Source organism: Spermophilus citellus, assembly GCF_964194105.1.
Source record: "Spermophilus citellus genome assembly, chromosome: 4".
Classification (NCBI taxonomy): domain Eukaryota; kingdom Metazoa; phylum Chordata; class Mammalia; order Rodentia; family Sciuridae; genus Spermophilus; species Spermophilus citellus.
This window is the reverse complement of record NC_138185.1, coordinates 23126214-23138099: the sequence shown is the minus strand read 5'-3', so window position 1 is coordinate 23138099 and position 11886 is coordinate 23126214. Positions and strand designations below refer to the sequence as shown.

Sequence of the window (11886 nt, the reverse complement as noted above, 5' to 3'; positions counted from 1 at the left end):
ATAATAGAAACATACACACAAAAAACCAAAACACTCATACTGTGCAATAGTATTTCATGATATAATGCTTACTCAGGGTGATGCATTGAAATTTTTATTCTGTTCTATTTCATTTTTTAAAAACATGTTAATCATGACGCGCTAAATTGTTTTCATTGTACACTAATAGTTTATGACCTCGGTTTGAAAATATTGCTTTATGTAACCAACCCTGTCCTGAGATTTACATAGATTGTTCATAATGCTTTCCTATTACAAACAATGAGTTTTTTGTTTGTTGGTTGGTTTTTTGGTTTGTTTTTGTTTGTTTTGTACTAAGGATGGAACTCAGGGTCACTCAACCACTGAGCCACATCCCCAGCCATATTTTGTATTTTATTTAGAGACAGGGTCTTACTGAGTTGCTTAGCGCCTCGCTGTTGCTGAGGCTGGCTTTGAACTCTCCATCCTCCTGTCTCAGCCTCCCCAGCCGCTGGGATTACAGGTGTGTGCCCACCGGGCCCAGCTCAAACAATGAGCTCTTTTTATGCACAATTTGTGACTATTTCTTACAGCAAGATCCCTGATTGTGTAATTGCTACATACTTAAAATTCTGATGAAGTGTAGGCGAATACCCTAGAAAACTAAATTCTAATCCTGGGTCTGTCACCACCATGATGTATAAACCTTGGGCAAATCCCTATCCTCCCCGGGCCTCAATTTCCCCATCCGTAACCTGCTGATCTCCACACCCTGGAGTCTGCTGTAAGTTGAAAGCAGATGCCCCACCCACCACTTGACTCAGCGCGGGCGGAACTTCTCAGCAAGCCCTTCTCCCCCTTTTCCGCTCCCTGGGAAGCAGCCCTGGGCTAAGGGAAAAGGCAGGTCTGGGCAGTAGGGCGCAATGCTGGGCGGGGACGAGGGAGGGCAAAGGGAAGCCGGCCCCCTAGTAGGAAATGAGGCAGAGTAGGAATAACACTTTAAAAGCCTAACACCCTCTTCCTCCTGACATTCCCTGGCCTCTTTCTATCCTCTGCTGAACCTCTGCGTGTTCCCAGACAGCCTCACTTCTTTCCCCCGGCTGCAGCCAGCGGAACCCCCAGCCTGACCCCGCCGGGAGCCCAGGGGGGGGATCAAGAACTTCAGGATGCTGACAACATTGCTGCCGCTACTACTGCTGCCTGGCTGGGTCTTTTGTAGCCAGGAAGCCTTAGAGGGTGAGTTGGGGGCATGTCTCCTGCCTGGCTTGGTTCTGGAGACTCTCAGTCTATCTGGGTACCTGGAAAAGACTAGAGGGGATCTAATCCCACAGCATCTGTGTCTGCAGCTGGCTGGATCTCTCTAGAGCAGGCAAAGTCCAGGGCACTGTTTTGTGTCCCAAAGACTTAACTGAAGTACAGTTAAGTCTCTGGGAAGGAGGAACTGGAAAAGCCTTGGGGAAATCAGAGGACTGGAAAAATAGGAACGGGATTGGTAGAGGGTGAAGGAACCAGCATCAGAGGGAGGGAGAAATGACGTGAAGCCTGTAGAGGGAGAGCTAAGGGTGATAGAGATAAGGGAAAGTCTAGGGAAGATGGGAAGAGATAAAAAGAGCAATGGAGGGAATGGGACAACACTGGGAGAACTGACAGGCTGAGACAGTTGGGACAGAAACCAAGACTAAGGAAGATGGAGGAAGACTGGGTGCAACTGATAAGGTGGAATTGGGGTGGGTGGTAGAAGCTGTGATCAATAGGAGAGCTCATAGATATCAGGCTGCTCAAAGTGGCCCCATTTCAGCAGAAGAGGGGAGTTTTGGCCCTGTATTATAATTACACAGGAGCTCCTCTCTCCTCTCCCACAATCCCTATAGCTTCAGTCACCCCCTCAGAGAAGAAGCAAATAATAACCAGTACTCAATGAATGTCTGCTGCTTAATACATATACTGATTCCTTTAGCCACCGTAGTATCCCACAAAGTGGGTGATATTCTATGCATTTTACAGAGAAGGAAACTGGGCCACAGAGAAGTTAAGGACCATGTCTAAAGTTACTCACACAGAGACATTTATTCACACCTGCAGACACAGGGCACAACTTCTCAAATGCAAATGCAGACAAAACACATACACTAATTTCAAACCCACACTCATTCAAAAATTCTCTTGGCATCAACTCTGTGCCAGGCCCCTTTCTGGGTGCAGGAGACTCTCAGAGATAACCAGACTCATATGGTTCTAGTTATGGCTCCATAGCCTGGAGGAGTCCACTGAAGATAGTGTGTGTTTGGAGATTTCCACTTGGAATCCTAGAAATACATGCTAGCACAAAATAGTCTAGGAACCTGAAACAGATCCACGTGTCTGGGAGGATAAAAATGAGAGGGCAACTGAGCCAGATCTTGAAACATCAAGAGAAATTTGCCAGGCAGAACAACGGAGGCAGAGCAACTCTGACATGGTATTTACATGTCAACCAAAAGCATGAGGAACAGAAATAGTTTGATATATCTAAGTTCTGGGAAGAGGCCAGAAAATGCAGCTAGGACCCCGTCACTGGACTTGTTCCTATGGACAGGTATCTATGGGAAGGCAACACAGCAGACTGACTTTAGTTCTGCTAAACCATCTTAGCCTGCCTTCCATATACACTAGGGTTAATAACAGTCGCTACTCCATTAACTCCTCCGGGGAAGTCACAAATAAGATAATAATATGTGTAAAGCACAGTATCCAGGTCCTAATAATCACTTAATGGATATTAAACTATGATTATTTTTTATTATGAGGGGGAGGGATGTATCATTGGAGAACTGTATGTGGGGAGCATGCTGGGGATTGAACCCAGGGCTTTGTGCATGCAAGGCAAGCACTCTACCAACTGAGTTATATCCCCATCCCTCACTGGAGGCCTTTGAGACCGACTAGCTCTAATCCCTGGGTCAGGTGGAGGTCCAATCAGAAGGAATAAAGCTAAAAAATGAGTGCAGGAGGATGAGGTAAGAAATTACTACCTGAGTCCAGATTAGAATTGAAGAGGCCTGAACTAGGGCAGAGACATAGGAGACAGGTAACAGGAGATGGAATTGGGATTTTATTGTAGGTCAGGGTTTGATGACCAACCAAAAAATGGGGAGAGGGAGTAGAGAAAGGAAACCAAAGAAGGGTGTGTCTCTCAGCTGCAGGCCTCAGTTTCCCCATCTGTTAAGTGAAGATAATAATCCCTGTCTTGTTTTCCTGGCTGGGTTATTGTCAGCATCAAAAACTGGGCACTTTATAGGGTCAAGTAGGTGGGCAGCCGGCCTTTGAGTAGGGAGTTATTATCTCCCGCTGCCAGCCGCCAGCTCCAACGCCAGTGTCCCTGACGCGCTGACGCTGCCCCCAGGCCCACAGAGCCTCCACATGCTCCAGATCTCCTACTTCCGCGACCCCTATCACGTATGGTACCGGGGCAACGCGTCGCTGGGTGGACAGCTGACACACACGCTGGAAGGCCCGGGCAACAACGTCACGATCCTCCAACTGCAGCCTTTGGAGAATCCCGAGAGCTGGGCACGCACGGAAAGCAGCCTGCAGCTCTACCTGAGCCAGTTTCACGGCCTCGTGCGGCTGGTGCATCAGGAACGGAAGCAAGGCGTGACCTGTAAGTAGGGGGACGGACCCGGGGCCGAGCGGGCGGGCGGCCTCCACGGGAAGGGGAGGCGGGGCCTGAGGGAATTGGGGTGGGGCTTCGAGAGAAGGACCGTATTCTAGGGAGGGGATCTTGCTGGTGGGCATGGGCAAGTGGGCGTGGCCTTTGTGTGGGCGGAGCTGCTTTGGGTCCTGGGTGGCTTCCTGAGCCCAGGGAGATTGCTGGGTGGGAGCTGGAGGCTGGAGAGGAACCCGAGTTCTAGCTAAGAGGGCGCCTCATCAGACCCTCTTTTGGCTGGCGTGACCTCTTGGGGTGAACCCTGTTGAGAGGCAGTGTCCCTGACCCACCACTGACAACTCCCCATTCCTTGCCTCCCAGTCCTCTTTTTTCCTTCACAGACCCCCCACCCTTCCCTTCACACAACCCCAACCTTTCCTCCTTAACTCTCCAGCCACCCATCCTCACAAACGCTGATGACTTTGCTCACGTGTCCCCCCACAAACCTCCAAACCCTTCCCCTCAAATACCCCAATTTCTTCTCTGGAAGCTTCCACTCCCATTCCTCGAAGTCCCAACTTCTTTCTCTAATAGTCCCCCTTTTCTTCATAGCCCCGGCCCCTCCTTACACAGCCTCTAGCAGTCTAACTCCAGACCCCTCCCATTTCCTCACAGCCCGCCCCCCCCCAGCCTTTTTCTCCCTACAGCCCCCTACCATGTCCTCTTCCCCATGGTGGACAGCCCCCAGCACCTGGCTTCCTCTCTACACAGCACCCTGACCCTGAGTCCCTCTCTGCAGTTCCTCTCATTGTCACCTGCTTCCTGGGCTGTGAGCTGTCTCTCAAGGATTCAAAGACCCGAGTCTTCTTTGAAGTGGCTGTGAATGGAAGCTCCTTTGTGAGTTTTAAGCCAGAGAAAGCCCTGTGGGTGGCAGCCCCCCAGGAACCCTCCAGAGTGGTCACCTTTACCCTGCAGCAGCTCAATGCCTACAATCGCACTCGATACGAACTGCAGGAATTCCTACAGAATACCTGTGTTCAGTATGTGCAGCAACACAAACAGATCGCCACAGACAATTCCAAAGGTACCAGGGTACTGGGCTGGTCCTGTATTGGGGAGGGGGCAGGTTCCCATCAAACTGATGGTACTGAAGGATGGATATCTTGAACAAGAGGCCTTGGGGCTGGTGGTAGGGGACAGAGCACACACAGTTTACATCACAGAGTGAACTGGTGGCCCCTTTACTTTGGGACAGAAATCCCTTGAGGTTTAACTCAACCCATGGACTCCTGGGGCAGGGTGCATTCTTAAGCTAATTCTCTGCGTATTCTGCAGGGAGTCAAAGAGGCCGCTCCTACACTTCACTGGTCCTGGGTGTCCTGGTGGGCAGTTTCATCATTGCTGGCGTGGCTGTGGGCATCTTCCTATGCACAGGTGGACGGCGATGTTAATTACTCTCCAACTGCCTCTGAGAAAGAAATAGATTGATGAGGACTGGCAAGAGAAGGTTTCAGTCACATGAAGTCAGATAGACTCTCCAACTGGGACACAATATCCCAGAAGGTTTGGAGTGACAGTTTCTTTCTTCTCCAAGATCTTCCCACCAAGGGACATGGAGAGGCTAGGGAGATAAAGTACTTGGTTTGTTAAGAACCTTAGAAGTGCTGAAGAGAAGCGGGGGTGGGGAAAGAACCTAACAACTTTCCGCATCATTGAATTGGTCTGAAAAATGAGTGCTTATCTATCTTTGTGGAAAACAGGCGAATGAGTTGGGGCAGGGAGTGTCTATGGCCTGTCCTCCAAAGAGAGATAGAATTGCCTGAGATATTCAAAACACGCAACCAAATAAAACAAGTTGTCCACAACCAAAATAAATAACATTCAGTGTCTCCAGGTGTGTCCAACTCGGGAAGGGACATTGGTACGAAAGGAGTAGAAGGAAATAACCAGAAAAATGGTGGAAGTGTAAAATCCAAGTAATATGGAAGCAATGAGTTATTAATTAATCAATTAAATAATATTAACAAATTTCTTGCTTGTGTATAAGACATACTTTCCCCCCTATTTTATAAAACTTCTGGAATAGTGTCCCATACACCCTTGCTCCCACTTCCTCATCTCCCTCTCTTCAACCCACTTTGTATTCTGGCTTCTTCTATGAACTGCAGTAAGATCACTAGTAGCCTATAATTGTCAACTTCTCATCCTCCGTGAGATCTGCAACATTTAACTTTATGAATTAGAGACCTCCTTTTTTACTTTAACTTAGAAGATACCATACTTCTAATTTATAAAAGCTGTTCTGGCCACTCTTTTTCAATCTCTTTGATGATGTCATCTTACTCAATTCACTCTGGACAACGTTGGCTTCCTTAGAATGCCACTTTTTGACTTCTCTTGTTCACCTTAAAACTATACCCTTCCTGAGTGACCTCAAATGCCATCAATCTGTGGCTTCAAATACCATCTATCTGTGGTGTGGTTTCCATGGAAAAGCTATATTTTCTTTAGGAGCAAGTGTTTTGTCATCAGACTTAAGGTTTTTGACCCAAGCATTTAACTTCTTCAAGTCTCAGTTTCTTCATTCATAAAAGGTATAATAAAATATACAGAAAGATTGTAAGAAAAATAATTCCTACTTCATAGAGGCATTGTAAGTATTAAATAATGTATGTAGCATATATATTGTTGATAAATATAGCAATGGCTATAGACCTTCAAACCTCCTATTTGCCCTGATTCTTGAAAATCATCTTTACCTTAATATTTTACAGGCATTTCAGAGTCAATGTATTTAAAATTAAATTTATTAACTTTCTGCCCAAACTTGTTCTCTTTCTCTCTCTTCTGCTGTTTACTGTTAGTAGGTAATATAATCAAATCATATAAATGTAGAGACCTCAGTGTTAACCTTTATTTACTCTCTCTTCTTTATCCCCATCTACAAAACACAGAATCTGTAGAATCCATGCCCTCTTTTTCACCCCAGTGCTATTTTCTTTTAAATATTTATTTTTTAGTTGCACCTTTATTTTTACTTATTTATTTTTATGTGGTGCTGAGACTTGAACCCAGGGCCTCGTACATGCTAGGCAAGTGCTGTACCGCCAAGCCACAACCCCAGCCCCACCCCAGTGCTTTTGTTCAAGATATCATAATTCTGTCTCTGTGCCAGGCACAGGAGTGTGCCACCTGGTTCAACCTCCAATGAAGACTTGCTGTTCACCCTCAGGGAGTATAGCCAGCAGGGTGCCTCCTGCTGCTTTGGTGTAGCTGCTTTGTAGCTGCCTCAGCTACAAAAAATAGTCCTGAAAAAGATCATGCCCATCCTGGGGCTGCCCTCATCTGGCGACTGAGCAAGGAAGGCATGGGTATAAAGGTCAGCCATTTGGGCCAACTGCAGGACTACTTTGATGAGCAGTATTCACTCCAGAGTTCTCTGCCAGGTTGGCTGGGTCTTTGTTGGATCTACAATGCAGTTTAAGCTTCTCCATCAGCTCAATCCTGCTCCTTGTCCTTGGAAAACATATTGTCTCTCAAACCTCAGTTTCTGCTTCCAGTAAACTCAATGTGCGTATGCACAAGCGCACACAGGTACATGGACCTCCCTCTTTCTCTTTATCTCTCCCTCTCCCTCTGTCTCTCAAAATTTTCTCAATATGTTGCCCGGACAATGTTGATACCCTCATCCTAGGTTTTCTCCTTGTCTCTAGTTTCTCTGTGATAATGCATCTTTCACATGGCAACAAAAAAACACAGATCTGATGTCATTGAAAAAAAATTTCCCATGCTTATTGACTTAATTTCAAAATCCCCAAATGACATTCAATCCCTGGCATAATTGGGCCCCAACTCAATTTCTTAATTTTATTTTATTTTTTAATATTTTTTAGTTGTAGATGAACATAATACCTTTATTTAATTAATTTATTTTTTAGTGTGGCGCTAAGGATTGAACCCAGTGCCTCACACGTGCTAGGCAAGCGCTCTACCACTGAGCCACAACCCCATCCCCCACCCCCCAGCTTAATTTTATTTTCTACCATTTCACTTTACCCAAATGTGTTCTCAGTTATTTATTTATTTTTTAAAATATTTTATTTTTTAGTTATATTTGGACACAATACCTTTATTTTGTATATTTATTTTTATGTGGTGCTAAGGATCGAACCTAGGGCCTTGCACGCGCTAGGCGAGCGCTCTATCTCTGAGCCACAACTCCAGCCCCCTCAGTTATTTATTTTAAAAGCATATTTCTTTTTCTTTCCTTTTTTTTTTTTTTTTTTTTTGATACTGGGGAGATTGAACTCAGAGGCACTCGACCACTGAGCCACATCCCCAGCCCTATTTTGTATTTTATTTAGAGACAAGGTCTCACTGATTTCCTTAGTGCCTCACTAAATTGCTAAAGCTGGCTTTGAACTCGTGATCCTCCTGTCTGAGCCTTCTGAGCCGCTGGGATTACAGGCATGAGCCACCGTGCCCAGCAAAAGCATATTTCTAAGTGGAAAAAATAATACAGCAGTAATGATACAGTTCACAAATAAAGAAGAAAAAAAAGACAGAAAGTCCCCTATTTTCTGTTTCTCCTCAAATCCTTACCCCAGAAGTATGTAAGACACTTAGTTAAAAGCAACAGAAACCAACTTTGCAAACTTAAGAGTAAATAAGTATTTTGGAAGGTTATCAAGTAATCCTCAGAGCTGATGGGAAGATCAGCTAATCAACCTCAGAAAATAGAATCAGGGATCACAACCATGCCACAAGACTAGTCTAGTTATGGATACTACAGCGGGAATCACTGCCTCCATCACCAATGCCTGCTGCCATTTTAATGAGTTCTCCTCTGTCCCCTTTGCCTTCACATCATTTGTTAAAGATTCAAAGTCCTAAGTTGGAATGTCCAAATGACCACTCCTATATCATGTTGCCTGTGCCTTAGCAATAAGGTGGGGTGGAGAGTAACATTGGCTTCTCTTGTGGGAAGTGGGACCCTGTCTCCCATTAAGACTCACACAGAAAGCCTGGTGTTGGGGCACATACCTATAATGCCAGTACCTTGGGAGGTTGAAGCAGAAAGATCACAAATTTGAGGCCAGCCTTAGCAACTTAGCAAGGCCCTAAGCAATTTAATAAGACCCTGTCTCAAAATATAAAAACAGATGGGGATGTGACTCGGTGGTTAAGTGCCCCTGGGTGCAATCCCCAGCACCATAAAAAAAAAAAAAAAAAAGTTGTGGGGACAGACATGGTGTTGCACACCATGTTGTAATCCCTGTGGCTCAGGAGGCTAAGGCAGGAGGCTTGTGTTCAAAGCCAGCCTCAGCAACTTATAGTGAGACCCTGTCTCAAAATAAATAAAAAATAAGAGGATCTGGGGAATGTGGCTCAGTGGTTAAGTTTCCCAGATTTGATCTCTGATACCAAAAAAAAAAAAAAAAAAAAAAAAAGTAAAAAAAAGCAGGAGAGCACCCCTGAGTTCAATCTCCAGTAAAAATCAATCAATCAATCAATCTTACACAGATAAAGAAGCTTCAAGTGCTGGGCAACCAAAAAACAACAACAAATAAAAACGAAACAGAGCTGGGGATATAACTCAGTTGGTAGAGTGCTTGCCTTGCATGCACAAGGCCCTGGGTTCAATCCCCAGCATCACACACACAAACAAAAAGTAAACAAACCTCTGAGTGTATTTACACTCCCATCAGTTGTGTATTTACACATTCAGTAAATGTTTATGAGTAACAAGTTTGTATTATGTATATTGGAAACAAAATGATTAGGCTCTGGTCCTCAGGTACCTCATCTGGTGATTATCTGAGTTGGGAAGATAAAACATACAAATAAAAACAATACAAGGACAGGATGTCCTAATAGGATACAGGATCTAGGTTATACAGAAAAATATAATTTTTCTAATAACTGGAAAAAATGTACAAATAAAATGTTATGTTGTTATTTACTATTGTGGCTGTCATTTGCATATAGCTTCATAGTTTTGGGGTTTATCATTTAATGTTTTCTGAGATCTTGTGAGATACGCACATTCTTCTCACTTTATATTAGGAAATATGCTTACTGAGAATAAGCAAAGTAAGTGGCAGAGCCAGGATTTAAACCCTTTCTTTGTCTTCTAGGATTTATGCTTTCTTTCTTTCATCTTCAACCCCTCTTCCTTTCTCAAAAAAACTGAAGAATTCTGGAGAGAAAAGGAGAGTGGGATTTGTAGATAGGTAAGATATAATGATGCATGGATAAGAAAGGTAGATAGAACAGCTTTAATAACACCAAGAGTTAAGGAAAAGCCAAACAAATGTTATGAAGGATATCTAGCCCAGTGTGATTGGTTATTAGGAGAATCATGGGACGTGGTGGAAAAGATAGGGTAAGGGTTCATAGTATTGGTCCTCTAACCTCTAATGCAGGAGGGTTCTTCTTTGGTTATTCACAAGCTGGGAGTTGCTACAGATCATTGGACAGTAAGCTGTAGAAGGATTCTTTCCTCTTCAGCTGTGCTGTAAAAAGAGGACTTCAGATAGGTAGAAACCTGATGATCTCAAGCTACAGGGCTTGCCCTAGACATTAATCTAGATCAAGACTAAACTAGGCCTTATCCCAAACAAGGAGAAAAAGGTAAAGCAGAGAGCTGGAGTTGTGGCTCAGTGGTAGAGCGCTTACCTGGCTTGTGTGAGGCCCTGGGTTCCATCCTCAGCACCACATATAAATAAACAAAATAAATGATTCATTGACAACTAAAAAAATATTTTAAAAAAAGATAAAGTAGAAGATGGAAGAAGCAAATCCATGGAGGAGGGAGATCTTGGAGTGTGAGCCAGAGGTACAGGCTCTCAGCTGTCATCTTAACCTTCTTTCATTAATGTAGCCACCACGTTAGTTCAGGCATGCACCAGCTCTAACCTGGACCAGAACCACATCTGATGCTCCTTTAGATCCCTCACAAAGGGATCTAATTACTAATTTGCCATCAAATTACTCTTTCTAAAGCCTGCCAGTCTTCTGTCCAGAATTCTCTAGTTCTGCTGTTCATAAAATTCTAACTTCTTCATATGGAATTCAAGGCCCTCCACAATCCAGCACCAACCTGTCTTTTCTGTGGCTTCATCTTCAGCCCCTCTTCCTTTCTCAACCTACCTTTCTAGCTGCTATTCTTGTTTTCCCAAACAAACCACGTCCTTCCAACTGTGCCATTTCATGTCACATTCTTTCCTCTCTCTGGCAAACTCCTATACATCCTTTGAAACCTAGCTCAAATGTCATTTCCTCTGTACAGTCATCCCTGATTTCTCCCACCCATAGTTCTACATTCCCCCCTCTACTATCCCAAAGCATGTTTCACAGTCTCTGGTATAACATCATAACATCATTACCTTGTATTGTAATCATTTCAGTCTTCTCTTCTGAAGTGTGAGCTTATCAAAATGTAAAAATTGTATCACTTAGTCTAGAACCAATACAATAGCTGCTTAATACAATTGGGAATGAATATTCAGGGCATCTTGGGGAATCTTTCATTCCATGCTGTTTGTAGGTATCAACCAATATGTTTGACAGAATGAATTAATACATGGATAAATAAATGTGGCCTGAGTTGTGGTTCTGATTCTGCCATCCTCTGGCTGTGTGACTTTGTACACTCATTTTACCTCTCAGATTCTGTTTTCTCATCAAAATGAGAATAAAATGAGAATAAAATTCTAGACCTGCTTACTTCATATTGCTGTTTTATGAACAACATAAGATAAGGTATATGAAATCAATCTATAAACTGCAAAGCACTATGCAAATATAAGGGGTGGTTGTTATTATTAAAAAGAAAAAGCTTAAAAATAAATAGCTCTGAGGCACATTCTGATAAATTAAGGTATATATTATAATCCCTAAATTAACTACCAAGAAAATAATTTAAAAATATGTCTTTAAAAATCACTAAAGGTGGGCTGGGGTTGTGGCTCAGTGGTAGAGAGCTTGCCTAGCATGTGTGAGGCACTGGATTTGATTCTCAGCACCACATGTAAATAAATAAAATAAAGGTCCATTGACAACTAAAAAAACGTTTTTAAAAAATCATTAAAGTGGGGCTGGGGATGTGGCTCAAGCGGTAGCGCGCTCGCCTGGCATGCGTGCGGCCCGGGTTCGATCCTCAGCACCACATACCAACAAAGATGTTGTGTCCGCCGAGAACTAAAAAAATAAATAAATAAATATTAAAAATTAAAAAAAAAATCATTAAAGTGCTGGGCATGGTGTTGCACGCCTCTAATCCCAGTGGCCGGGAAGGC

The 11886-nt window shown here is 43.8% G+C and overlaps 1 protein-coding gene across 2 annotated transcripts; it reads left to right on the top strand.

Annotated features, from left to right (window-relative positions):
- The first annotated feature begins 887 nt into the window (after window positions 1-887).
- On the top strand, window positions 888-11314 carry PROCR (protein C receptor). 2 transcript variants are annotated; one of them, XM_081291098.1, is made up of 4 exons: window positions 888-1197; window positions 3296-3601; window positions 4386-4670; window positions 4922-11314. In XM_081291098.1, the coding sequence occupies exons 1-4, from the start codon at window positions 1128-1130 to the stop codon at window positions 5035-5037; spliced, it is 777 nt and encodes a 258-aa protein (XP_081147224.1). In that variant the 5' UTR covers window positions 888-1127; the 3' UTR covers window positions 5038-11314. The 2 variants fall into 2 exon arrangements, with proteins under 2 accessions (XP_081147224.1, XP_081147225.1); XM_081291099.1 differs by having other exon boundaries at window positions 891-1197; window positions 3344-3601.
- Window positions 11315-11886: the final 572 nt, after the last annotated feature.